The sequence below is a fragment of the Carassius carassius genome, chromosome 42 (genome assembly GCF_963082965.1).
Source record: "Carassius carassius chromosome 42, fCarCar2.1, whole genome shotgun sequence".
Lineage (NCBI taxonomy): Eukaryota > Metazoa > Chordata > Actinopteri > Cypriniformes > Cyprinidae > Carassius > Carassius carassius.
The window spans coordinates 20,052,930-20,080,373 of NC_081796.1; the positions used below are offsets into that span (position 1 = coordinate 20,052,930).

The following is a 27,444-nucleotide window of genomic DNA, read 5'->3' on the forward strand; positions in this document are numbered from 1 at the left end:
TACTAGCCTGTTATTCTTATAAAATCAACTTCGTTTCATAATAGAAAAATGCTTTGGTGGATTTTAGTTCATACCTAGCATTAAGAAGACAGTAAACAAATAAGGCCACCAAAACATGGCAATTTGTACCATAGGAAAGCAATAATTAATGGACCATGTCCACTTTCACAGACCAATAAATTATCTTGAGATATAGTACACAAGGAATGTATGCACTTCTTATAGAGAAAAGAGACTAAAGTTACGCAGACATAGTTGGCACTTAAATGCAGAGAATAATACATATTCAGTGCATGTTACAGAGCACAAAACCGTGCAATAATCATGAACAAGAAAACAATATTCAGTATCCAATCAAGTGTTAGAGCATCCATAAAGCATCCATATCACCATTTTATAGGATTTATGAGAAAAGTTCATAAAAACTAGTATTAGTTGCATAGTGTTAGACTATATAAACAATCAAGCTTCAAACAGACATAAAGCAAACCAGTCTGGTCTCCTTAACTCCAAGTGGGTAAACATGGCTGAAGCTCCTCCAGATCTCATTTTCTGGATCAGAAGTGTTTATTTTATTTGCGTGATGTGGGCAGGTTCTCTCACGTCCACACGTCCATGGGCACCATGCCTTCTTTTGATCCCATGGGTGGCAGAAGGTTCTGCTCGCTGAGGAACTGGAGAGGGAACTGGACAAGGAAGCCTCGAATCTTCTTCAGCTCCTCTTGAGCACGTGCAGGGTCCTCTTTCTCCAAACCAGGCTTAGAGAGAAAGCCATCCAACTCCAAAATTGACCGAACATCACTGGATGGCAAGCAGCGGAACACCTGGAGGAGGTGGAGAAGTTTCAGTTAGGCTTCAGCGTATTCATTTAATTATGAATGGTAGACAGACAGACAGACGTTTTGTGTGAATAGGTTAAGCCGACCTTCTGGTAGATGGTTGCATTGCGGGCAGCGGTGGTCATCCACACCTCCTTGTAAAACTGGTCACTGATAGGGTCCGTCACATCAATGCTGTCATCAGTGTTGGCGCCAAGAATCATCCTATTGATTTCAAAGGAAACAGAAAACGTCTTTGAACCTTATTTATATGTTTCTAAAAATGCTAAATGCAAGAAACAGACTTGTAATGATTCCTGAACCTGAAACACTCCAGCCGCAGACTCAATCCAAAACGCCCCGCCTGATACTCCTGACCGTCCATCACTGACCTCACAGTGTTGATATCCTCATAAATGACAGCCACCTCACTGTCTCTCTTACCCAGCATGCTCCGGTCATTAATATTGGCAGAACCTGTTAGATGCATAATACATTTTTGATTATTATGAAGAAAGTACTGAAATGCATTAAAGATTTATATTAGATATTTGGACTACAATACTACAACTTAACGGCAGGAGGAGGCATTTCATCTCTGTCATTCTGTGATATAAACTTCGTATATACACTTCACATTACCACAAATTATGACAGCAGTTTGCCACAATTTCTATTAGTAAGACTACAGTCATTATGCATTTTGCCTTTCAACAAATATCTATTTTTACTCACCAATGATGACAGTGTTGTCGTCTGCAATAAGCATCTTGCTGTGCACATATATCAGTTCAGTCACCAGCCTTCCCTCCAGCTCAGCATGGGTCCTCAGACCCCCAAGTGAGATGTAATTCATCCACTGATCACCCACTGCAGAGACAGATGCAGAGACAGCAAATGGGTTTGGGTTTTTTCTACATTCATGTTACAAGGAATAGTTCAGCCAAAAAAAAAAAAACATTGTGTCATTTACCTATATAAAACTTACTTCACATCTATAATAGGTTTAGCACGTAAAACAACTGGGTTTAACTAATATATGTTTCTGTTGATGGATGCGCATTCTGGATTCCAAGACATTATAACAATAGCGATTAAAAAAAATAAATTAAAAAACCTGGACAAACCATGCACTCTTGATCAATGTGAATGCCTTATGCTGGAATATGAGCAGTCATTTATTCCGTCATCACCCGCGGGTGCTGCTAGCGCGCGCGCACAGATGAGACCTGAACAGCACACGTTAATATGCATTTAAACAAAACTCATTTAAGCTTTGTCAGTTTAAACATTTAAGAGCCAGAGGACGCGAGCTAGCAAGAGCAGTGAGAAGATTTGTGCATGCGCTCATCCGAAGTGCGCAAACCAGCGCCTCAGATTGCACGCAAATAAATAGTGTTAAATAGTGTTTAAATGGACAAGTTAACACAAAAATTACGTCAAAATGCCCGTCTAGTATCCTACAGCAGACATAGCCAGCTGAACGTAGGCCACTGTATCAGTGCATTATCTTAAAGTGACAGTCTTTATATTAATCGAACAGCAACAACAAAGAAATCACTCACTGCTCTTGATTAAAAAGCTTTTAGAACTTTAATAAAAGAATAATCTTTAATTTATACAGTCCAATATGCAATGCTGTTTTACATTTGATTACTTTATTCAATTTCTGTACCTAAAAACTTACACTAGACCTGAAAAAAAAAAAACTGAAAATCACTGTTTATTGTTTGTATCTTTATTGTATTTATTTGTACTGTTGTTTGTAGTTGGATAGAATATTCTTCTTTTTTTATTAGAAAGTATAGTTTTTCCAGAAACATAGCACATACCAAACTGTACCGAAAAACTCTAAAACTCTAAAACCGTGAAACAAACCGAACTGTGTAAAAGTTGAACCGTGCCACCCCTAATATACACACACACACACACACACACACACACATAATTTATTAGTTTAGTTTAACTTTATGCACTAAAATACTTAAACTGCAAAACTACTGTTTATATAAAAAAAAGAAAAAACAACTAAATTACTAATACAAACAAAAAAGAAAACTATTCAACAAGCATCAATTGTATTTTTTCTATATGCTTATATTGAGAAATATTGATTTATTTGGTTAAAACAATCCCATAAAATTATATTTAACTTTTGTACCTTTTTCAAACTATTTCACAACTGACATTGTTGCTGAACAGAATCAGCACTTTACTGAACTGAGCTGTACAATGAAAACTATTCTTCTTCTGTCGAGCTGCATTACAGCTAAAACTTGAAATGGTTTTCATAATTGACAAATTTTCAACATTAAGACCATTGTTTTCCTTTGTATTACTGTGAAGCCGCTTTGAAACAATCTGTATTGTATAAAGTGCTATATTATTTTAAGCCAGCTATATATTGGTTCATAAAACATCAAAAACATGATGATCACTGGCTCAGAGGTTAGTCTTAAATGATTTTCAGGTTCAGTTTCGTTGCATTAGTTTAAAGTCATTTAATTTCGACTGCGACGTGACTGAACATGGTAATGTCTGAGTAGCTGAGTAATTAGTCTGTCCATTTCCACAAGTTTAACCTATTTGCTCTGAGAAATCAGAACATGCTTTTCTGCACCTCTCACATTCACACCACATGAAGAGCTCAACGGAGACCAGAGACGTTTCCTTCCACTGAAACTGTAATTCAATGGTGTTACGGTTGTACAGTGTCACTTTAGAAAAATTAATGAGTTACTCTCATATTTCCTAATATTTATTTTACATATAACTAACTTCTTGTACATTTTTGCACCATTGATTTTTTTTTCTCATCCAGTTTAATTTGAGCAGAAGGATATATCCACAATCAAGTTCCTACACCTTCAGAGAACAGCGATATGTATCTGTATTCTGGACAGTGCAGGAACGCCCAGATCCAGTGAAGCTGTAACAGAACGCCAACGACATGCTGGATAATTCAAACACATTCCTTCCTTTCTCATGACGTGGTTAATAGTTACAGACTAACTGTTCTCCACCGTAGATGTTGCACAATAAAAAACACCTACACATTTCATACTGCTCCACCAGGTCTTTCACAACAAACCACTGTGACTTTGTCTTTTACTATTAATTACAAACCACAAGAGGGCACTGTTGTGTTTTAATGCACTTAATGCTTCTTTAAGATTTAGTATTATTAAAGCTACTTTAAGAGATGTAAGATCAGAGTAAGTCACTTCAGGGGTTATTACAGTTTTCGCTTATATAAGCTACAAACAAAACAAACTCGTTTGAGCATATAAAGACACAATGATCATTGTCCATTACGGTGTAGTTCTTGGAACGGGATACCTAAAGGCTTTATTAGGTAAAAGGTTAGCACTTCAGGAAATACTTGTTTTCTTGCTCTTGTCTGTTTGCGCCTCTCCTTTGACACCGAAACCCTTCAAATAAAATCAACAGAGCCATTCGTTTTTCAAAACAGTTGATACAGAGAACCATATAGGTCTGTACTGGATGGGTCAACCACAGAACCTTCACAGAAACCCCGTGAAGAACATCTGGTTAGTGTACAAGCCAGATCTTCTGAAGAATGACGGATAAACCCTTCACAGATTAAACATTTATGGGTATTTATTTATATATCACTCTACTCACTTTCTTTCTTCAGCTGAGAGATAATAGAGCAGTCTCCCCTAATCATGGTCCTGCACAAACATGAAAATATATATAAAAAAAGGACACAAAATATTGTAAATAAATTCATTTCATGAAACACTCCCTGTTTATGTGATAAACTATTTACTGTCAGCCAGACTTTTTTTTTTTTTTTTTTTAACATTTTATAGATAAAATGAAGGAATGTGCTGTCTTCGATACAAGCAAAGCTCTTACCACAAATAAAAAATAACTGCTTCAGTAAAGCACTTACAGTACAATGGAGATCAAACACTTTTTAAACAATGGAAGTTTAAAACACTATTAATAGTCACAAGTACAGTATATAAAGTATTAGACAAAGTGTTACACAGTCACTAATATTGTATGTACTTTATATGCAGTATGTCCCTTTTACTAGCATTAACAATGTCTTTCTGTAATAATAGGCTTTATGCAAAAAAAAATATATTTTTTAATCAGATCATTAACACCTATAAATATTAAGCAAAGCTTAATTTTCAGCATAGTTACTTCAGTCATACATGACATGATCCTTCAGGAATCGGTCTAATATGCTGATTTGGTACTCAAAAAAAACAAACAAACATTTCTTAATATTAGCAATGTTGATAAAGTTGTTCTACTTAATTTTGCCTTTTTTTTGGAAACCATGATCATTTTTTTTCATGATTCTTTGATGAGTAAAAAGTTCGCATTTCTTTCTTGTCACTTTAGATCAATTTATGCAACCTATATAGAATGAAGTATTGTAGTACAGGTGCATCTCAAATTAGAACGTCGTGGAAAAGTTCATTTATTTCAGTAATTCAACTCAAATTGTGAAACTCATGTTTTAAATAAATTCAACTGAAGTAGTATAAGTCTTTGGTTCTTTTAATTGTGATGATTTTGGGTCATGTTTAACAAAAAACCACCAATTCAGTTGTCCAGTCAATAATTGACACCCTCCTGTATCCTGAGTGCTGTATCCAAGCATGTTATCAGAAAGTTGAGTGGAAGGAAAAAGTGTGGAAGAAAAAGATGCACAACCAACCGAGAGAACTGCAGCCTGATGAGGATTGTCAAGCAAAATCGATTCATGAATTTGAGTGGAATTCACAAGAAATGGACTGAGGCTGGGGTCAAGGCATCAAGAGCCACCACACACAGACATGTCAAGGAATTTGCTGAACCACAGACAACGTCAGAGGCATCTTACCTGGGCTAAGGAGAAGAAGAACTGGACTGTTGACCATTGGTCCAAAGTTCTCTTTTCAGATGAGAGTAAGTTTTGTAATTCATTAGGAGGCCAACAATTCACTAAAAATGTTTTTCTTTTATTGGTTTTATTCTAATTTGTTGAGATAGTGAATTGGTGGGTTTTCGTTAAGCGTGAGCAAAAATCATCACAAATAAAAGAACCAAAGACTTATACTACTTCAGTTGAATTTATTTAAATACATGAGTTTCACAATTTGAGTTGAATTTCAACACGATACTCCAATCTTAATATTTAGCGTTACCTGTAGTTGAAATGCATGACTGCCTGTATGGCACTGCCTCCTCCAGTGTTGATGTCTCCTTCAAACCCAGGAAGCAGTGGTGTCACCACATACACACGGTACTTTTTACCATCCCTGTGAACCAAAAAGAAAGGACATGAGATCACTTACTATGTTTAGAGTAAGAGATATAAATATGAAAGACAGTTTAAGTATGGCCTTACACAGTCTGTCTATTCATGGCTGGCTATTGATCCACCAATAAAGATCACCTTTTTGTCTTTAGACAAACAATTTTCCATATGCAAGTTGATTTACAAAGGTTTCATTTAAGAAGTTGTGTGCCTTTGTGTTATAGAGGTTTGTGGACATACAAAGGCTAATAGGTTGAAGACTGGACAAAAGATGCAACTTATCGAATGCAGCTCACCGATATGCATTTATGATCCTCTTGGCAATGGCATCTCCGATTTTATTGTGAACGACTTTGTTGTCCGCACAGCTTATGAAAAACTGGTTCTGAAAGAGGAAACACATTTACCCACTGAAAGGCTAATATAAGACATCCATTGCTAAAGCCACAGTCTCTGTGGTTAGCAACAAATACATCAACAGTGAGGCTATAAAATGAACACATTTAGAGAACTGAGTATATGTATTTTGTGCCACAAACCTCTATGTAAATATAGTGTTTGCTGTTTTCAATTGCGTTGACGTAAGCCGTATGAATCGACTCCTCATGGTATTTTATTCCCGCTGACCAGTCCGAGGCAGATCGCAACAACTAATTAAAAAAAAGAGAATTAGCATTATGAATGCTGTATGTGGTATTTGTCTGTAGAAGATTTGAATGGAATATTGACGTTTACATAAAAATTGTACCTGGACATTAGTATGGGTGCAGCCAGGGACCAGATACTTGATCTCATTTGCAGTAGTGTGAGATTTAGGAAGGAGGTATGGGTACGACAAGGACCTGTATTTGGGCTTCATGATCTGAAACAAAGTGGCAATCCAAATGCAAACATATTTGAAACCATGTTTATGATTTTAGTCATCAGCACAGATGCGGACAAGAAATACTTTTAAGAAATTGAAATGTCTTGTGGCGTGAAATGTTATGCATTAGCCAAAACAATTCAAACTAATTCCATTTTAATTATGCATGCAGGTTTTACCAAATATATAAAAAAGACGGTGGAATGACAAAAATGCTGACCAGTTAAAAAATATTTTAACAAAGATCAGTAATATGTCAACTATCCACAAAAAAGAAAATTAAAATATTGATCTCACTTTTGTGAAATTCCAGCGCTGAATGAAGTGCCGTGCAACATCTCTGGCTGCTTTCCCATGCACCACCGATGCGATGTCATGCCAAGGCATTCTGGGAGTTATGTGCCTGTCGATGAAATCTGCATAAAGAGCAGAATACAGAAAATAATTCATCTAAATTTAACTAATTTGAGTTGGAAAAAAACTTTTCAAACAACTTTAAATTTACAATTTAATTTAAAAGCATGTTAAAATGCTAAAATTTTACATTATGAATACATTGTTATTTATATATATATATATATATATATATATATATATATATATATATATATATATATATATATATATATATATAAAAAAAGCAAACTTTAATTCCAACAATTCACCATCAAAAGGTTTATCCAACTGGATCCAGTCCTTATGAACAAAGTTGCAGTAATCTTTGCCATGCCAGAACCGCGTGTTCCCCATCAGGCCAATCACATCTGCTTGCAGTTCCTGTGCCGTTTCGGTCTCTAATAAGAGTGACACAGAGAGAGAGAGAGAGTGTGACACAGAGAGAGAGAGAGAGAGAGAGAGAGTGACACAGAGAGAGAGAGAGAGTGACACAGAGAGAGAGAGAGAGTGACACAGAGAGAGAGAGAGAGAGAGAGAGAGAGAGAGAGAGAGAGAAAAAAGGAAATTCAGCAAATAAATCACTAATATCAAATATAAAATGCTACCAAGAGAGTATAAACATATATATACACTGTGTGTGTGTGTGTGTGTATGTGTATTTATATATATGCAAGTAATATATATATATATATATATAATCATTATTTTTTTAAACATACATCAACCCAAACTCAACCCAAGCTTCTTCAACTTCCAACAACTTCTGGAAACAATCCATGCTTTCACACTGTTGAGCTACTGCCGCATCAGTCCAAACTAACATGCTTGGAATGTGCAAGCATCGGATATTCTGCCTCTTAAACAGATCATATTTTTGCAGACTCCTCCAGATTAGTGTTGAAACACAGCAAACCACACAGTGCTTGGACTCTGAGCACTTCAAATAGTTGCCCTTCGACTCATAAAATAGCGCTTTACAACAAAACCATTCAGGATCAGAATTACAGGCAACCTCTGACAGAGTCCAAAGCTGAAACGTCTCACCCAAGCCTGCTTTTTACTCACCACTTGGGCACAAGCAGGAGGGCATGGAAACCCTCAGCTCAATCCATTTAAGAGGGATCAAATTTTGGTGACTGCAAATACTGTTAGAATAACCTAAAGAAAATGGGCATCTTTATAACCAAGTCAACCCTCTTTAAAAGCATGTTATGGAAAACGTGAGTGAAAAAGAGAGTTTTTGAACATGAATATAGATTCTAGACTAAAACATTCATGAGAATATTTACAATATGCTTTATTATTTACAATAACAACACATTTTAATATCACATGCAGTCCTCATCTTAAACTCAGAATTGTTTCACAAGCCTCAATTAAAATGTTAATGATTCATGTTTTTCTGCACTTATGGTAAACACTGTAAATCATTGCATAAGCTGGTCAGTCATATGAAAGAGCTGTCAGTGAGCATTAAAAAAAATTCAGCCGTGCAGTGTGATAACAGCTGAATGTGGGAGTTTAGGTCAGTAACGTGTCACTAGTCTGCATTCGCCAGCGCTACAGAGACGGAGGCGTACTCGTACTCACTTTCTTCAGAGCTCTCAGTGCTGCTCACGCTGTCTGCAGGCGCCAGCCCGTGTTTTTGCAGGTGCCTGCGGATGCTGAATCGGGTCCTCCTGGTCTTCCCCCGTCCTTTTAGTTTCGGCTGGTCCGCTGTGTCAGCAGGCACATTTTTGCCATTAGTGTGCACAATGCTGGGCGCGTTTGACTGCGAGGCCATAGCTGCAGAGCCTTCAGAAGCTTTCTGTGACACATAGTAGTTCATCAAGTAAGTACTTCCTTTATTCAACTGTGAACTCATAAATCACAAGTAATTTAAGATTGAATGTCTAAAATGAACCGGGCATTCAGAATGGAATGTTATTGTTAATTAAAACGAATTAAAGCTATTCAAATTAAAATATTAAAATTTTAATGAAAAACTTGAACTTAATAAAAAAAAAGTAAAAATAAATATTTTAAATAAGCTTTAATTGTAATATTTGATATATATATATATTTGTATATATGTATGTGTGTGTAATATATATATATATATATATAAAATATTACAATTAAAGCTTATTTAAAATATTAATAGGTATATAATAGCATATAAATATATAAAAAACATTGCCAGTATGTCATAAAACCAAAATATGAGATGTCCCAAACCTCTGCAGACATAGGAAGAGTCCTGGTAACACTTCCTATGTCGGTCAGCCGATGCTCCTGATCATCCCAGCGCCCGTACGCCAGATCAATGCCTCCCACGAAAGCCACCGATTGGTCAATGACTACAATCTTCTCATGATGCGCCCACAGATACACGGAAGAGGAGACATGATCAGGATGCCTCATTACCTGAGAAAAAAAGTTTGTTAGAAGTCTTCACTTTTTTTTTTTTTTTTTTGGTGTGTCGTAGTGGTTAGAGGTCACAAATGCAACAAAAAAACAAATTTAGCAAAAAAATAAACAGGTCAATAAAGTCAGAAAGTACTTATGCAGTTCTGTCAGATTTAGTTTTTTTAGAGTTTGCACCAGGTGTATACTTATGAGTCAGACTAATGAATTAATTACACCACTTTGTACTTCTATTCAAACAGATTCAAAGCGAGTGAATTCAATGTAAAAACATATATACACAATAGGTTCACAGAATCGAATGATTAATCTAAATGAGAGTACATAGTAGTTAAGGGCCCTCAATATAAAGTGGGCCCATTAATGGTATTCTAAAAAAAAAACTAAATATTTTACAAATATATTATTGGTGTTATAAGGTCCAACTGTACTTTTTTCAGACACAGACACACAAAAAAAAATCTGTAATTTGTCAACTAAAAAAAACTCCTATACGTTTAATTTTAATATTCAGTGGCTTTGTAGTCATTGATTACCTGTTGGTAATTTAATTAAAAATTGATTACCTGTTGGTAATCAAACAACTGTAGCTTCACGAGGGCTGATTCATGAACTGACTATTATCATCATCTCACCTTGATATTTGGGTGAAGTTGTTGTAGGGTCCGTTTGCTGTATTCGCTGTTTATGCCGAGAGCCAATTCCACCTCCTTGTACAACATCACAAAGATCCGCACACCTTTTTGCTGCAAGAACAAACAGTTCTTGATAATCAGTACAGCAAATCCGCCAGTCAATATTAATATATTACTAAGAAAACAGAAAACACCCTGAAGTGTAAATTATTAAGTGAGAACAGTCAATGGGAAGGTTTTATTGCTGGTGCAGTAAAGCCACAGATGGATAGCAGTTTCATCACAGCTATCGGTTGGATTAACTCACCGCTCGCCGTTTCAGAATGGAATCGAGTCTCCAGTGGTTGCCCTCAATGACAGGCCTCTTGAGGAAGATCTCAGGGCTCAGCCTGCCGTGACACACAGAGGAGACCTCATCAGCAGGGGAAGCATTTGTTAAATCAAATATGCATCAACGTCTAGTCTCACATCTCACTGTCACCTACATAAATTAAAACGTATTAAGCTAGGAAAAAAAAAAAAAAAAAAAGTGCACGCACGCACACACACACACACACTTGAATCTCACACTTGCAGGATGTCTGCTGCGATGACTGAGTGATGCTGTAACACAGCACCAGGCATCGGTCTCATAAAGGTAATAGATCCGTTTGGCCATTTCTCCCAGCTGGAGGTGCCCTCTGAGAGGGTGCATACAAAGAATACAACTATCTTTCTTTGCTTCTCTGTTTTTTACTACGTTTCTATGGACTTTTCTCTCACTTCATGGCCTAATTGTTATGACAGGACAAAGCAATAAGCAATACATCTCTACCATCCCAGTTCTCACACCTTCCATAACTTCTTCAGTCATATAGGGCTACTGGAAAAGAATATTTTTTTAATTAAATTAATAAAGGGTTCTAATAAAAAAAAAATAAAAAAAATGCAAAACACAGGAAGAGTCCTGTTAACACTTCATATTCTAAAAGGATATATTTCATTTACATAAGAAATAATTTAATAAATTCAACTTAAGTAAATTGTTTTTTTTTTATTAATAAAAAAAAAAAATCTAAAACCTCAATAATAAAGTATTAATACATAAATAAACTTCTCTATAATTTTCCAATGACTTTTCAAGATGTAATTACGTTCAATTACCTTTTCCATTGCTGGAAATCATAATATACAATTTTTAAATGGACCTCCACAACATGTTACAATGATCATGTACATTTTTAGATTGTGCTCCATGTGTATATTAAACATCAAATACACTTTATTGTCCTACATGGTCTCTTTTGTTTTCTTTTTCCAAGAAACACTTTAGGAAATGAACTCAATATCCTGAACGGAGCAAGGTTATTGATTTTCTCAGAATTCAGGGGAAGATTTATTGTGGATATATTAACCGATGCAGTTAATCTGATCTGTGCATAACTTCTAAAATAAATCAATAGTACCCAAAAGAAATCTGAATGGATGGTAGAGGTTTTATCTCAACATACCACCAGTCGGTGATAAAGATCTCCTCCTCCGCCTCCTCCAGCGCATTCGCCACGTCCTCCATGTACTGCTTCCCAGTCACATACCTGAACACACACTCAGTCAGTCAAATCAATCTGTAAGGCTGATAGTGTCAAGAGCACACTCTTGCGGTTTTTCAAACTTAATTACATCATTTTCATTATTCAGAGAACAAGCATGCTAATAGGGCTTAATGCTGCAACAATGAACAACAAATCATCTGCCCAGACCAGAAGTGAAGCTGCTGCCCTAGATACTATCACACCTCTCCACGGGGTCAAAAGAGGATGGAGTCTATGGTTACACTTTCCCTCTCATTCTCTCATGTTACTCCTGTGAAACAGGCCTCACCCGAAGACACAGCGGCAGACGGCTGAAGCTTTCACATGTTTATCTGTTCTGAGAAACCTTTGAGACCTGCTTCTGCTAGCTGCATTATTGATATTTCTGTATGGTTTGAAATATATTAGCTGAAAACAAATAATAACCTAACACAAAACAATATAATAGCTAACATAATTTAATATAAAACTAAAGCTAAAAGTAATACTATATAATTAATCAATATAATATGACATTACATACACACACACGTACATATGTATATATATATGCATACATATGTATATATACATATGTATGCATATATATACACACATATGTATGTATGCATATATATATATATATATATATATATATATATATATATATATATATATATATATATATATAAAATTTGATAAAAACCTATGCAAAAGCAAAGTTTAAGCTAAAATGAAGTTTAATAATCAAGTTTTAATAAATTGAAATTTTCATAAACTAAAGGTTTTAAGCTAAAAGTTCTCTTTGGTGTGCTTCATAAAACCCAAATTTAATACTAAAGCTAGGATTTTACATTTTCGGAAGAAAATGTGAGTGGTTCCTGTCAGTGTTAAAGGTTTAATGGGAGGTTGCCAAGTTGTTGCTAGGTGGTTGCTTATTGGCCTAAGTCAAAAGTACCGATCTCAAAGCATCTATGATATGAAATGATCTTTTTAGTCACTGGATGCATGTAAAAAGCAATATTTACCATTTCGATGGGATGTTCTTCTGTTCACTGGCGAAGGAACCAAAGCGGTGGCCCTTAAGGAAATTGCTGCCGTATTTGCGCACAAAATCATCAACGGCCTGCCCCCACCAGCGGGCGTGACGGTAACTTGTGAACTTCAGCACCAGAGTCCTTCAAAAAGCAAAAAGCTCTTTCACTTTATCAACAAAAAAAATAAAAAAAATCACGGTGCATGTCAACTGCATATTGCCTTAATGACCATGTGAGTTCACACACCTGGAAAGACTGTCTATGCGGACACCATGCTTCGTCTCAGTGTCTTTAGTGTCCATTTTGATGCCGAAAGCCTTATCCATTAGCAGGACGAATGAGATGGCACCTGAGTCTGGCTTCATGAGGACAAGGAAAGAGTCCTTCACCACCATCCACCTGTAAAGACCAACAATAAGAAAAAAAAAAAAGGGTCTTTACTTGAAAATCATCTAACTGTATTTTAAACCAGGGAAAGTCACATGGTGATTGTTTTGTGATCCTGTATAATTTGACTGACCGTTTGGACCAGCGGTAGCACATTTTGCTGTGGCCACAGCAGTTCAGTCCAGGAATACGGTGACCCCCTGACCTTTTAAGAACCATGCCATCCCTGGGAAGTTAACAGTGCAAAATGTCACAAAATGCAATAATATATCTATAAAAAAAATTATTAAAAGTTCAGTGGCTTCATAGCCAATAAATGAAGACTCTTACAAGCCTTTTGGTCCCAAATCATGAATGAAGGACAGCTGACTCACTTCGATGAATTCCATCTATGGCACAAAACAGGACAGGTTGTTAATGCATGTAATTCAAGAAACATACGGAGTGATATAATGTACAAAATCCAAATATACACATACTGTTGCATGGTAGTTTCTATACATTGGCATTTTAAGCAGCATATTCAAGTAGTCTTCAAGTTGTCTCTGTAAAGGAAATCATACTAGTCAGACAGCAATCATATGAAGTTGTCAGAAGTGCAACCGTGAAACAGGAAACTGACTTTTCGACTAGAGACTTGCTCTTCCCTGGCCAGTTCTTCGCCTCCTCCCCGGGGTAGACTCGGTATGTTCCGTTCAATGTTCCTGTTAATAGTGTGCCTCCGCTCTGCATGACTATTAACCGAAAGAGATCTTATGATTGTCACAAGACAGCAAGGATGCATTAAACCGATTAAAATACATTTATAAAGTAACAAAATACTCCTAGGTCAAATAAATGCCGTTCCTTTGAACATTGATAAGAAGAAAAAAATGTTTCCTGAGCACCAAATCATCATATTACAATGATTTGTGATACACACACATACATACACACACATATACACATATATATATATACACATTTACATCATATTTTAGAACGGGTTACCTGCGGGACGGCAGTGGAATTCTGAGGAAGGTCTTGTAGGTGCGTAGTTCCCTGTGAAGCTCCATAAAATGTTTCTCCTTCCTCTTTATCAACCAGGTGAAGTTTCCATGTCTCATTTCTATCTTAAACACTGCAGGAAGGGACTGGATGCATGACCAGCCATAAGAAAAAAGGATCAGTTAAATCACTTCTGCTATGATTTACTCACCCTCATGTCTTTTCAACATGTATGCTGTTTTCTAAACAACAAAAATGTGGAAATGGACCAAAAGAAATATGATATGGCTTTGGTATACTTGGAATATCATGCAAAAGGATAACTTTGATGGGGCGTTTATTGTGTCTTTTTGGTCTTTTTGACACGGTCACTGAGTGGAAAAGGCAAAAAAATTTACTAAAACAAAAATAACAGCATTTGGGTTTGGAACGACATGATGGGAAGCATATTATTAATTATTTCTTTAAGATTTCAGCTATTTAATCTTTTAACAAACTATTTCTGAAACTGAGGGATAAGCTTCCATCAGATTCATTATTTTGTCATTATTCTTCTGAAAAATTATTTTGCATGTGCTAAGTATTTTCGTATATGGTGTCCAGATCTCCAGGGCAACATGTAAATTTCCTTGGAAACCTCTAAATCTCCCGGGCAACAACTATACCTCCTCAGCCCACATAATAACACTTGATGAAAGGGAGCGGGAGTGGGAGATCTCACCTTAGAGACGCTTCTCTGGGCGGTGACGTTGAAGCGATCCTGGGCAGAAGTGAAGCGTTCCACCTCCAGGATTTTGGCAGTGATGGGAAGCGCAGTAAGAAATACACGCGCCCCGGGCTCTTTAAAGCCTATTGTTTTATACACGGCTGAGAAGGGGATACGGTTTTCTGTGGACAAAACACTTCAAATTAATTTGGGACAGTTATATACACTACTGTTGAAAAGATTAGGGTTAGTAAGATAGTAAAGTTTTTAAAAGCAGTCTCTTATGCTGATAAGGGCTGTGTTTGTTTAATCAAAACGACAGTAAAACAGTAATATTGTAATTTAAAATATACATGTACTTTATGTTTTATATAAAATTCAGTCACTTTTGATTAATTTAATCTACCCTTGCTAAAAAAAATTATTAGTTTCTTAAAAAAAAAAAAACATAGCATTAAATTTTTTTTTTTCAGTTTATTTGGATTATTTAGTGATTTTATGCTGTTATTTGATTCTTTTACCTGCTCTATTGGGGTCCTGGCCGTCAAACTCCTCTTCCCCATCTCCAATGTCGAGTTCTCGTGTGTCCAAGTTCTCCATGATATCGGTCATATCATTAGCCACCAGATGCAGGGTGCTGACCGTGGGTTCTTGATGTCGCAGCATGGCTAACAATCGGCCTGCTGGCCAGGGCTCTCCTTTAAGATACACAACACTTTGTTTAACATGAGAAATGAGGATGTTATAAAACATAAATCCTTCAAACATTCATGGAATGGTATGAGATATGATTGTTTGAATATCGTCTCCACAATAGAGAACGTCAAACAAACGTGTGTGTGTGTGTGTGTGTGTGTGTGTGTGTGTGTGTGAGCATGGGTTTGTGCTTTGCCTTGTTTTTGGTGAAGCTGGAATGAGAATTAGAGGAACTCATTCAGAACCAAAACAGGAAAAAGTTAAGAACTAAATTGGGGACAACAGACAGCAGTCTGGGACCACCATCCTGTTCCTCTTTCCTTTTAACTGCTCACAAAAATGTTTGAGAAGCTTAAAGACATCACATAAAAAAACCAAAAATCCCCCTTTTGTCCAGACACAACTGCATGTACCGCAGCAAAACCGTTCATTAATGCCACAACAAACCTCAGCTTTGGCCTGTGCACATTTGCTTTGCATCGTCTAACTAAAGAGATATAGTAATCTATAGTAAATAAGTGTTTTCTAATTTGAAGAATTTATTATCTTCCATTTTCATGTCATGTTTGAGTCATAAATTCTACATAAACCCCATGATGAGATGCCACATTTGTCTTTCTAAATTTAATTAAAATCATTCACTCTTCATCTCAGTGACAGAACTTTACAAAATGAGGACGATTAATTATCAACAATCACTTTTAACACTATAATTTAGTCAGAAATGACTTTATGATACCTGTCACATTTTAATCGACTCTCAACTTGAAGTGCTGTATATGTGAGCAGGTCTGAGTGAGAGTTTTGTCTGTGCTGGAATCAGGCTTGTAGAAATCCTGTTAAAGCACAACTTTTGTTTCCATGGATCGGATCTGGAGCCATCAAAGCCCATTATAATCACCACCTCTTCAGTAATAGTTCAGACACTTCTCTGCTGAATGAGCATGTGAACTGTCCTAAAGTGTGACTATGAAAATTTGAAAATTACGAAAGCAGGATGAAAATAGATCTGCACTTATGCTACTTCCTCTAAGATGATTCGCTGATGCAAAGGATCTTGAAGAGAAGTTCATTTTAAAGAACATAAAATTGCAAAACTGCACTCTCAAATCAACCAGGGCTCGAGTTTGAGGTATAGCAGAATTAAGCCCCGTTCACACTGCCAGCAACACACAGCGACAGAGCGACATAATCCCATTCATTTTCAATGGAGAGCTGGCAATATTTTTTTAATCAGGCTATTATGTTTAGGTTCAGTGATTTCAGTTTAACGGCAGTAAACATGTCCTTTGCATTGCCATCAAAGTGAAATAATTGAACCTAAACATAGAAACCAGCTCTTGGATGCTTTTGCATATGAAGACTTCAATTATATTTAGAAAACTTATTTGCTTCTTGTGATAAGACTTACTATTGCCATGCTTTTCTAAATATTCAGACTGGTTATTTGCATGTAGTGGAAGACAAAATGTGACAACAACAAAAAAAACCTAACAGAATTTAAGTGATTAGAGATCTACAGACTTATATAATATCATACAGACTTGGGATAAGTGTTATCATTATTTTCATTTCATAGCTGATAAATGGTTGATATGAAATTTCTATGTTACTAAATAAATAAATTAAAAATCAAAGACCACAAACAAAAAAATTATCCTTTTTAATACTTCATGTGAATTATAATATACAATATTAATTTAGAGATTTGCTAAAGATTACATTAACAGTGTTATTCAATTATTAGTTAAAAAAAGAAGAAGCGTTAGACGAAAGCAAAAGACACTCTAAATGTAAGAATAGAGGAAATGAGTATGCACAATTAAATATCAACCAATACTGTAGTGATCCATATGATCTGTAATATTGGCTGATACTGCGCACTCATACTAAATCTCAAATTCTGAAAAACATAAGTATATCTGCATCTGTGGACTGAATGTGTTTCAAGGAGGCCGTAAAGAGGAAGATCAGAGGTTTTCAGCTATTTGAGAGATCTTGTTTTTACAACATTAGCATTGAATTGGCTCTCGTCTAAAAATTCACATCCTGGCATGCGAAAAAGAAAAGCTCAATTTGGTAATTGTAGGCTTATATTACAGTCATGAATGGAAACCTACTATAAACAGCCATAAACAGGTTGCTATGCATAACAAGAATTAAAACAGTGCGTTTGCCAAGGTAATAAATCACACAGGATCAGTGCCATGAATAATGTTCTAGAGCGATAAAACAAACATTAGACAATGTTTTCCCTAAAAATCCTCGTGAAAGCCACAGACACGAGGATATGTAAAGGTCAAAGACTTTAAACAAATAATCCTCATTTTATGTAAATCACACAGTCAAATAACCTCGAGTAACACTGCACAAACTTACATCTCTCACACCGTGACAGCCAAAGGACAGCTAAAGGGTTACGTTTCAGTGTTGAATAGTCAGCAAAACACAAATTCACACTTGTATCGATTCTTGTGACTTTTGCTGAGAAAGTTTCACCTCCACCAGTATGTGGAAACGGCTCAGTTCTGACAAGATGAACACAAACACACATTCCAACAGTTCTGGAAACCTCCCTTGAGTTTTCACTGATGCACCTGTACGTGTGAAGGCAAACCGTGAAAGATCGGCTCAATGAACTACTACATCAAATAAAAGCGCTCAACTGCAGAGCAGCATCAAAGGCACATTCCCATCACCACCACCACCACAATAGAAACACCCTCAAGCTCTCAACGCCCAGCATAATGCTACTTCAAGTGTCAAAACAAAGCAGACTGAAATGCGTTTATGTAGTTGATCTACAGTAGTCCAGAAGGTACATCACACATTCGGTGGCCTGTCCATTTCATAGGTGCTTAAAATGTCTTGGGAAAGAATGCCTGCACAGTACTCGGAGTTAGGAGTTTGTAGGAAATCATGCACATGTGCTACAAACATGCCTGATAGCTAAATCATGTGGCTTGATTTGGAAGGCTGTGCTATTCATTTTCTAAGCAACTAGGGTTTTTCTACCTGTGAGACAATAAATCGAATGTTAAAATCAAACAGATAAGGGATCCAAAATATTTAGTATCAATCAAATAACACCTTGACAACCACCCAAAGCCAACCAAGAACACTTCAGCAACCACATTTGGTCAGGAATCACCTGGAAATGACCTGCAACCATTTAGGGCCATAAACACTCATAATCTCTGGTAAAAAAAATTGATCGGCAAAGCATTTTATTATATTGTTTGTGCTTTTTTGCCTGCTTTTTCTGCTTTTGAAGTGACAGGTTGCACTTTAATCATTTACAATCTGGGCTTTTAGTAAAAAAGTCTGCATGCATACTGAATAGTTAAAGGCAATCCAGGAACCGGTGAGTTACTGACCCATGCATTGTCGTGCAGGTTGCTCCAATGGGACTTTCCCTGTAATTAATTCACGGCCAATAGTGCTCATTGAAAGGGATCTGTTTAACTGGCAAGTAACCAAGTCTTTTCAAATATAAAAGCAGGAAAAGAGGCCACAGTGTCCTTGTGTGTGGAGCAACTTGATGAAGCATATCCCTCTATAACAGTAAAGATGCAGATCAGTTCTGTCGTACGGGGAGATGACGTTAATGTGGCAATACCAGTTTGACTAAGTATTCAAAAACACCCTTACCCTGATACAAACACGACTTCCATAACAGTTCAAATAACATGAAACAGAGAAATTAAGAAATTAATGAATTCAAATCAATATTATATTGATATTTGGGTCAGGATGTAATAATATTGAGATTATTTAGTAGGGATGCACCGAAATGAAAATTCTTGGCCGAAACCGAAAACCGAAAAAGAGAAAACCAAGGCCGAAAACCGAAACCGAAACACCGAAAGAAATTATCCCAATTATTAGTACCATTGCATTTATTGCTATGACCGTGTACTAACTTTACTAAAATTAAAACATTGCAATTGCATAAATTAATATTAAAGTTTCAAAGATAATTACAATTACATAAATTATAAAAAAACATAAAAATGCATAATTACAAATTATGCAAATATTTATTAAGCACATTGCAACAATGCACAGTATAAAATAAAATTCAAACTAAAATTTAATCCCACTCATCTGTATATTAAATAATAATGTACAGGCCTACTGGCCTGCAGAAAGGTTTTAAAATTAACTGTTCTCTCATAAAAAGTGCATTTAGGTGAAGAGCATTTGAAATATTTCTCTGTAGTACTAGAAAGTGCATTACTTCTCCAGTAGGCAAGACTGTTATCACTTCTGGGGATGGGGACTTCAGACAGATAACCATCTAGCTGTTGAGCAGTTGAGCTTGTCATCTGCCTGACATTTGAGAAATATTTGAGAGAGTGTATTTAAATAGGGCCAGGGCATAAATAAACATTTTTATCAAATTAAAGCAGAAATCTAGCAAAAAATCTAGCAGAAATATGGCTACAATCTGATATTATGCATGTATATGTATATGTGTGTGTATTATATATGCAGAGACGAGTCTTTTTTTTTTGCGCTCTGATCTCAGTCTCCTGCGCTTGGCGCTTCTCCGTCTCCACGCGGGTTTTTCCGCATCCAGCGCGCCCTGGAGCATTTCTCGTGTGCTCTGCCATATTTCCGCGTCCAAGTAATGGTCTTTATAACGCGGATCAAGCACATTCGCGATGAAGTGCGGAGGATCCGAAAAGATCTCAGTGAGACGTGTGCTAACAGACTCTATAAGACTGTACTTTTCTTTGTTTTCACTTCGTGGTCCGTCTCAATCTCTTTGTTAGGAGACGCTTTAGTGCTGCGAATAAAGGAATAAGAATAGAGAGAATGTTCTCTATTAAGACCCACTGGTGTGAAGTGAATGACGCGGGGAGCTCGTGGTCTGCGCTATGCAGGTGCACGTGCAGGTCGCGGTTTCTGTTTGCGTCATCATAACATTTCGGCCGTGTTGTTTCGGTAATAAAAGTGTTTCGGCCGAAAACCGAAAATGCACTTTTTGGCCATTTTCGGCCGAAAATTTTCGGTGGCCGAATATTCGGTGCATCCCTATTATTTAGTTTTATTTTTGTATTGTGATTCCAAATCTAATCCTTGTATAATGCAATCTCATTCAGCACCACTTTTTCCTCAAAACTATGAACATGAAAAATTGAGATAAACATACAGATTTTTGCAGTGAGAATTTTAGTATAGCATTGTGAGATAAAAGATTAATTCTTCGATATACTGAGATTATTCCTTTAACATGCCTACTGTATCGCTCAGAAAATTAGGACATCCATTCATGCTTAATTTTTTTTTTTTTACTTTAAAGAATAACAAAGACATCTGCTATAAAATAATAAAGATGGAAGTATGGTAATTATATAGAGACAAAAATATGTAAACAAATAAAAATGTATATGCATATATTTTAATTGTCTTAAATCTTATACATCTATTTTTTTGTTTCTTTACTGGTCAATTGTAGGTTGGTTTTCATCAAAAAAAAATTTTAATTAAATTAAATTAAATAAAAAGGTACAAACTAATTTCGGACATTTCAACCTTTAGATCAAAAGTTCTTATTTGATAATGATAACCAAACGGAGTCAAGTGTGTCCAAATTTTTCACTGGCATTGAATCTTTTCTGAAGCTTTCTGAATCTTTTCTCTTTTACAAACATTGCTGCTGTGTGGAACCTTAACTGGTAAAATACAAGCGATGTTCTGCACAGAGAAAAAAATGCTCCAGCAAGCCAGACTCCAACCAAATGCAAATACAAGGCAATGTTTTCCATGTAAATTGGAAGTGTTGGTGTGAGGTGCACACTTCCAGACACAAATCAGGTAGGTGGACAGCTTGCATTGTAGGAATAAGCTGCAATCTATAAAGTGAGCTGCTTTAATTGTAATTAAATTAAAAAAAGATTTGTATATATATAATGTCTGCATATATTACATTGACATTCCACAGTGACTCACGCTCTCCCACATACATGTGCACAAACATTCCGAAAATCACACCCTCTGTGCAAACGCAGATCTATCTGATGGCTCACTGTGCATACATTTCATGCATTTTTTAAACTAGCAGTCACACATGTTGTAAAAAAAAAAAAAAAAAATCACAAGTGACCCATAGCAGAAGAGTTCGTTCCTTATTTCTGCCTGTTTAAAATGCATTTTCTCTTTTAAAAGACAGCAGAGAAATGTGAAAATATCATCTAACCCATTTCAACTATTCATAAAAGAATGTTCACTTACATGCCCGCGCACAGGCAGAGATACCCCCATCATTCCTATTATCCTCTGAGTCTTATTCTCCCCAGAAAAGTCCAACTAAGCAGAAGCGTGTAATAGAGTGAAACACACACTGGCAAACAGCAGTCTGTCGGAGTATATGTCCAAGAATAATAGAGGCTGAAACAGTAGTCACATGCCAATAGGGGGAGGAGTCTTACTAGCCTTACAAGAGATGCATCAACATGCTTCTTGTGCCATAAGTTTTGTGTGGGATGTGCTATTTTATCTCTCCTCATGAAGACTGACATTTCATGCTCAATAGTGCCATTTAAGTTAATATTTGCCAGATGATTCAGGGCCAACGTCTTATGTAACACTTCTCTCCCTCTCTTATTGCTGAGTGGATCGAGTCTTCACACAAACATCACATTCACCAGAGCCTTCATTTGGTTTTATTCACATTTTAACCCATCAATCTAATGGATGCGCACCAGCTTCTGGACTCCTAGCATAGCATTTAAAACAAAGCAGCGTTTGAGCCCACATTCCCGTTGTTCTCCAGGAGAAAGCTGTTATTAAATGTTTATCTCCTGGTAAGACTGCATGGCAGATGACATGACAGTCCATACACACCCACATGCCGTGCAGCCAGTGTTTGAAATGGAACACTTGTGGCTCTTTTAGTGGTGATGGAAACCTGAGATACTGCAGAAAGTAACGAAAACGGCCACCACAGATGGTTAAATGTAATAAAGGACATAAAAGTGAGGTTTCTTTACACATACACAGCCAGTAGCCGTTAAACAACTCATATTACATTGGATGAGTCAATGTAACCCTCATTTTAGTCATCAACAACCCCTAAATAAAGGGTTTTTAACTTTTTTTTTCAAGGCAAGTGCCCTTTTTAGGGAAACGTTGTTAAATATTGTAAAAAAATGTAAAATGTATATGTATGTGTGTATTTTTTTTTTTAAATAACTATTGATGAATTTTGGTCCTGACCTATAATAATAATTATAATAATAATATTAATAATAATAATCAGCTAGCACCATATTATTTTACTTGCATGCTTTTTGTGATGCCTACTTAAAAAATTTTTTATACTTATTCAAATTAAATAATATGCTAATATGTTTCTTGAGTATTAAATTAGCACACTGAAATTGTTTTTATTTTGCCATTACAGGAATACATTTTGCCATCACAGGAATACTGTAACGGACTGCTTAATACATATGAAAACATGTCATGTATTGTGTAAAAATATTTTACAATCTCACTTTTTATTTTACTTTTTATTTTAATTTTTTTTTTATATAAATAAAATAATATTGTCCATATGTTTAAATGGTAGTGCACATAGCTGTGAGCGTAATGTGTTAATTTGGTGAAACTGAGAATTAATGTCATAAATTATTAAATTAATTATTAATAAATTAACTAATTTACTAAAAATAATAATAATAATAATTTAATTGATCAGTTCCCTTGATCTGCATGTAAATTCTATAATAATAATAAAAGAAAACTGGTTAAAAATCAAAAAGTAATTCAAAAGCTGCTGCAAAGCAAATCATTTACTGTATGCATCAAGCACAAATACACAAATCTTCAGTTTGGAATCTAAAACAAGCTTTGTTCTGTACTCATTCCCACCCTTGAACAACATTCGATGGAGTCATGACCGTGTTGATCTGTGTTATCCAGGCACTGTGTGCTGGACTGGTGATAAATTAACTGCATGTCCAATAGAATGCATCCTGCCTACTGTTTCTCTAATGGGCTTACATAAAGGGTTACAGAGGAGGGCTAACAAACCACTGCCAGGAATTTATTTACATAATTATTTATTGAACATCTATGCACAATGAAGGCATGTTACCAGCTCATGCTCTGAGAGCAGATAAATATGGCATTGCTGAGTGCATCTATAAACAAGCACTGAATCCACACTGAACCATTACTACTCGGTTTATGACTGCGGCTAAATTATTCAAACGAGCCTCTCCATATCCGCATTCCATTGGTTCCCTAATGAGATTTCCCTAATGTATTATTCTACACAAAACACTGCAGACATGATCGTGGGTAAATCTTTGAAGTAAGCGCCCTCTAGTTGTGACTGACATGTATCGCTTTTTTTAATTTCCTCCTCAGCCCACAAGCAAGTGACTTTAATATTGTTAAACTCGCTGTGAATCGATTAAACACTGCTTGTAATTTAATTTAACATCCTTTAATTTAATCGCAATCCAGTCATCCCTAATAAAACACTGTTATGCTCAGTATCTGTCTGCTGTTGCTGTTGTGTCACGCTAAATTCTCCTTTTGGGAATTAAACAGCGTTTCAATACACCAAGGATATTTAAATTAATGACAGAGGCCCTTTTTTAATATCTGAAATCACAAAAAAATCCTCAAAAAGATTAAGCATCAACATCAAGTCAAAAATTAAAGGAATAGTTAATCCAAAATTTTTCATTCACCCTCAGGCCATCCAAGATGTATATTAATTTTTTTTTTTCATTTAAACATAGCATTACAGCACTTGTAAAGCTAAATTTCACCAAATCTGTTCCGATGAAGAAACAAACTCATGTACATTTTGACTTGGATGGCCTGAGGGTGAGTAAATATTCAGCAAATTTTCAATTTTGGGTGAATAATTGCTGTAAACAACTATTCTGGTTTACTCATCATGCACAATCACATCTGTTTATCATGTTAAACTGAAAACATAGTTACTGAGTGTGTGTCTAGTCACAGGACATTCATTAAGCTGGCAAAGTGGCCCAGAAATGCATATCAACAAGCACTTGGTTGCATATCTAAAACCGCAAACAAAACCACTGGGATAAACAGGAGCTCTTCAGCTTTTACAGTCAGTGCACTGAATCACTACATCTCCATCCATGCTTACTTTGCAAATTTTTTAATAATAAAAGATTCTAGATCCACACAACAATCCCAGACATAAAAACATTGAAACATAAACATGGTGTATTTTAGGATCTATTGCTCACCCTCACTAGAGTTCAACTTCCTGTCCCTCGAGAAAAAAAAAATTCAATTACACCACAATAGACCACAAGCCCAATTTCCTCTTTCCTCAAAGCTAAACGCACATGCCTGGTCATATCTCGATTTAACTTTGAAAAACAGTAAAAAAGAACCACTTCTCTAAGGATTGACCAGAAAAAAAGGTTCTGAAATATACAGCTAATCGTTTCATGTGCATTGCAAAGAAGATCCAAAGTGTGAAGATGCACACGAACCACAAAGAGAGCACACAACACCACCATGCCAACCCAAAGACAGCTTTCTTTGGACTTGCTCATGTGACCAACAAGCAAAAGTGGCAAGTCATCTAGTACAACACCCTGTGTTTCATAAAAGAGCAGGTGGTTTAGCAATTCTTGTTGCCAATGTTACATACAGCGGATATGACATGTACATTAAGCGTCTCCTCCTCCTGTATAACATCAGCATTATCATCTGACAGCTCTGATGTCATCAAAAGACCGGTCATATCTTGTGATCCATGGCTGTAGTACTCAGAAACCACACCTATATTTCAAGGAATATGCAGCATTACACAATCATGGTCTCTTTTTAATACATGCATACTATCTAAATGCGTGTTGTCAGAAGAGGAAGTTAGCCTCATTAGGGTAAAAATGATGAAATAGCAGCTCTGTACAACACCAAACACACATAATCACACACCTTCCCAAGTCAACCAGTGACTCCCATTCTGTCCCGAGATCCTTGAGAGGGGACTGTACTGATATGACAAGACACAACATGACCACACAAAGTGTACAGGACTACGCAATACAGTGTGGTCAGAATATGATGTTTATAATTCGTGTTAATGTAAAAGTTCACCTGCCAATCCTAAACAAGATTTTGAAGCTAATTTTAATTATAGGAAACGAAGCATATTTACTAAACATTGTTGGATAAATCCCACAAAAGCTGTCTGAACTGAACTGTCCTGGCCACAACTCACACCAACATCAAATGGAATAAAAAATAAAATGTAAAAAAATAAATAAAAGTCAAGGCTTTCAATGACTTATCCAACAAACAAATCGATGAATAAATAAATAAATTTTATTAAAGGCAGTATAAAAAAAAGCTGGATATATACATCATGATGGATGTGTGTCAATATATATATATATATATATATATATATATATATATATATATATATATATATATATATATATATATATATACACACACACACACACGCGCGCGCACACACAGATTTCTTATGCAGTCTTAAAAACAAAAGGCATTCTATATGCATTAAAAAAGGTCATTTGTAGGACAAGGGTTCTTTTTTATTAAATTATTGTTATTAGATTATTAAAAATATTCAGGGAACCAAAAATGGTTCATCTATGGCAGTGACCCTCAAATCTGGCTTGCAAGATTCAATTTCCTTCAGAGTTCAGCTCCCACCCTAATCAAACAAACTTACCTGGGATTTTCTAATGATCCTGGAGACATTGATTAGCAAACTCGTGTGTTAAAATGTGTGTTAGATTAGGGTGAGAAATGCAGAACTCTTAAGGAAAGTGGATCTCGCAAGCCTGATTTGAGGATCGCTGTTCTATGGCATCACTGTGAAAACCCCTTTTTTGATCCTTTATTTTTAAGAGTGTGGGAATCACTTCATGGATGCTACATGGAGTGCACAGTCACATTTAGGTCCTACAAATGAAGTTCCAGGCAAGACATTAACATACAATGAATACACAGCTGAGCTCTTCTATCTGTTAGCATTTATCAGCTGTCGAGACAATTGTAACTAAGAATCAGTTCTAGTCTCCGAAGTTGCCCTGCAGGTACAGCAGGTTCAGAATCAGTGGGTGTGGGCAATCGAAAAACATTACTGCATTGTTTAAAAAATGTCACTCTGAAGTAGTTAATATAAACATATTAAATCCTATGGTGTCTCTTTCTTAGACTGCTCTGCTCTGCTCTGATGTGTTGCAGTTCAGAAGCACTATATGGCTGCCACCTTCTGTTTCCTTGCGTCTCAAACCTGTCACTCTTACTGCAATAGTGGTCTAGATGTGTACTCAGCCAAGATGTCATTACTTTTCCGCTTGTTAAAACTTACTCAGGTCATTTATACTCTCATAACAGAGCCTTATTTGGTCAGATAAAGTAAAGTAAACATACCTGATAAAGAACTGGATGCACGTCCGCGCTGTCGTGAATCTGCTTCTCAAATAAAGTCAGCCCCTTTAGGAGGTGAACGCGGATCATCTGCCTCGCGCTTCCTTCTTATGCACTGTTAGACCCGCCCATTTAAATAATGCATGGACGTCCACACCCGCGGAGATGTTATTTATAGTCTTAAAAATAATGTGCATACTCTGATATATATCTGTTTCTCATCTGATTTCGATATATATTAAAAAAGTAAAAAAGG

General features: G+C 36.1%; 1 protein-coding gene across 2 annotated transcripts; it reads right to left on the minus strand.

Moving 5' to 3' along the window:
- Positions 1–27,312, minus strand: LOC132124112 (phospholipase D1-like). Of its 2 annotated transcripts, none has more exons than XM_059534947.1 (26): positions 27,192–27,312; positions 15,593–15,769; positions 15,087–15,253; positions 14,369–14,511; positions 14,001–14,112; positions 13,858–13,923; positions 13,709–13,767; positions 13,512–13,604; positions 13,238–13,390; positions 12,983–13,132; positions 11,895–11,978; positions 10,712–10,793; positions 10,405–10,515; positions 9,581–9,769; positions 8,954–9,170; positions 7,633–7,761; positions 7,265–7,383; positions 6,851–6,964; positions 6,642–6,752; positions 6,399–6,487; positions 5,990–6,103; positions 4,464–4,513; positions 1,554–1,688; positions 1,142–1,295; positions 926–1,043; positions 1–824 (listed from the first exon to the last, which is right to left on the minus strand). In XM_059534947.1, the coding sequence occupies exons 2-26, from the start codon at positions 15,735–15,737 to the stop codon at positions 600–602; spliced, it is 3,129 nt and encodes a 1,042-aa protein (XP_059390930.1). In that variant the 5' UTR covers positions 15,738–15,769; positions 27,192–27,312; the 3' UTR covers positions 1–599. The 2 variants fall into 2 exon arrangements, with proteins under 2 accessions (XP_059390930.1, XP_059390929.1); XM_059534946.1 differs by lacking the exon at positions 27,192–27,312 and adding an exon at positions 22,008–22,129.
- Between the last annotated feature and the right edge of the window lie 132 nt (positions 27,313–27,444).

Excerpts from the sequence above, each read along its gene's own strand:
- LOC132124112 (XM_059534947.1), bottom strand. The coding sequence starts at position 15,737 with ATGCTGCGACATCAAGAACCCACGGTCAGCACCCTGCATCTGGTGGCT. Across the intron at positions 6,753-6,850 it reads GCACCCATACTAATGTCCAG|TTGTTGCGATCTGCCTCGGA; the intron begins GTACAATTTTTA and ends TTTTTTAATTAG. Across the intron at positions 6,104-6,398 it reads AGGATCATAAATGCATATCG|GGATGGTAAAAAGTACCGTG; the intron begins GTGAGCTGCATT and ends TTTGGTTCACAG.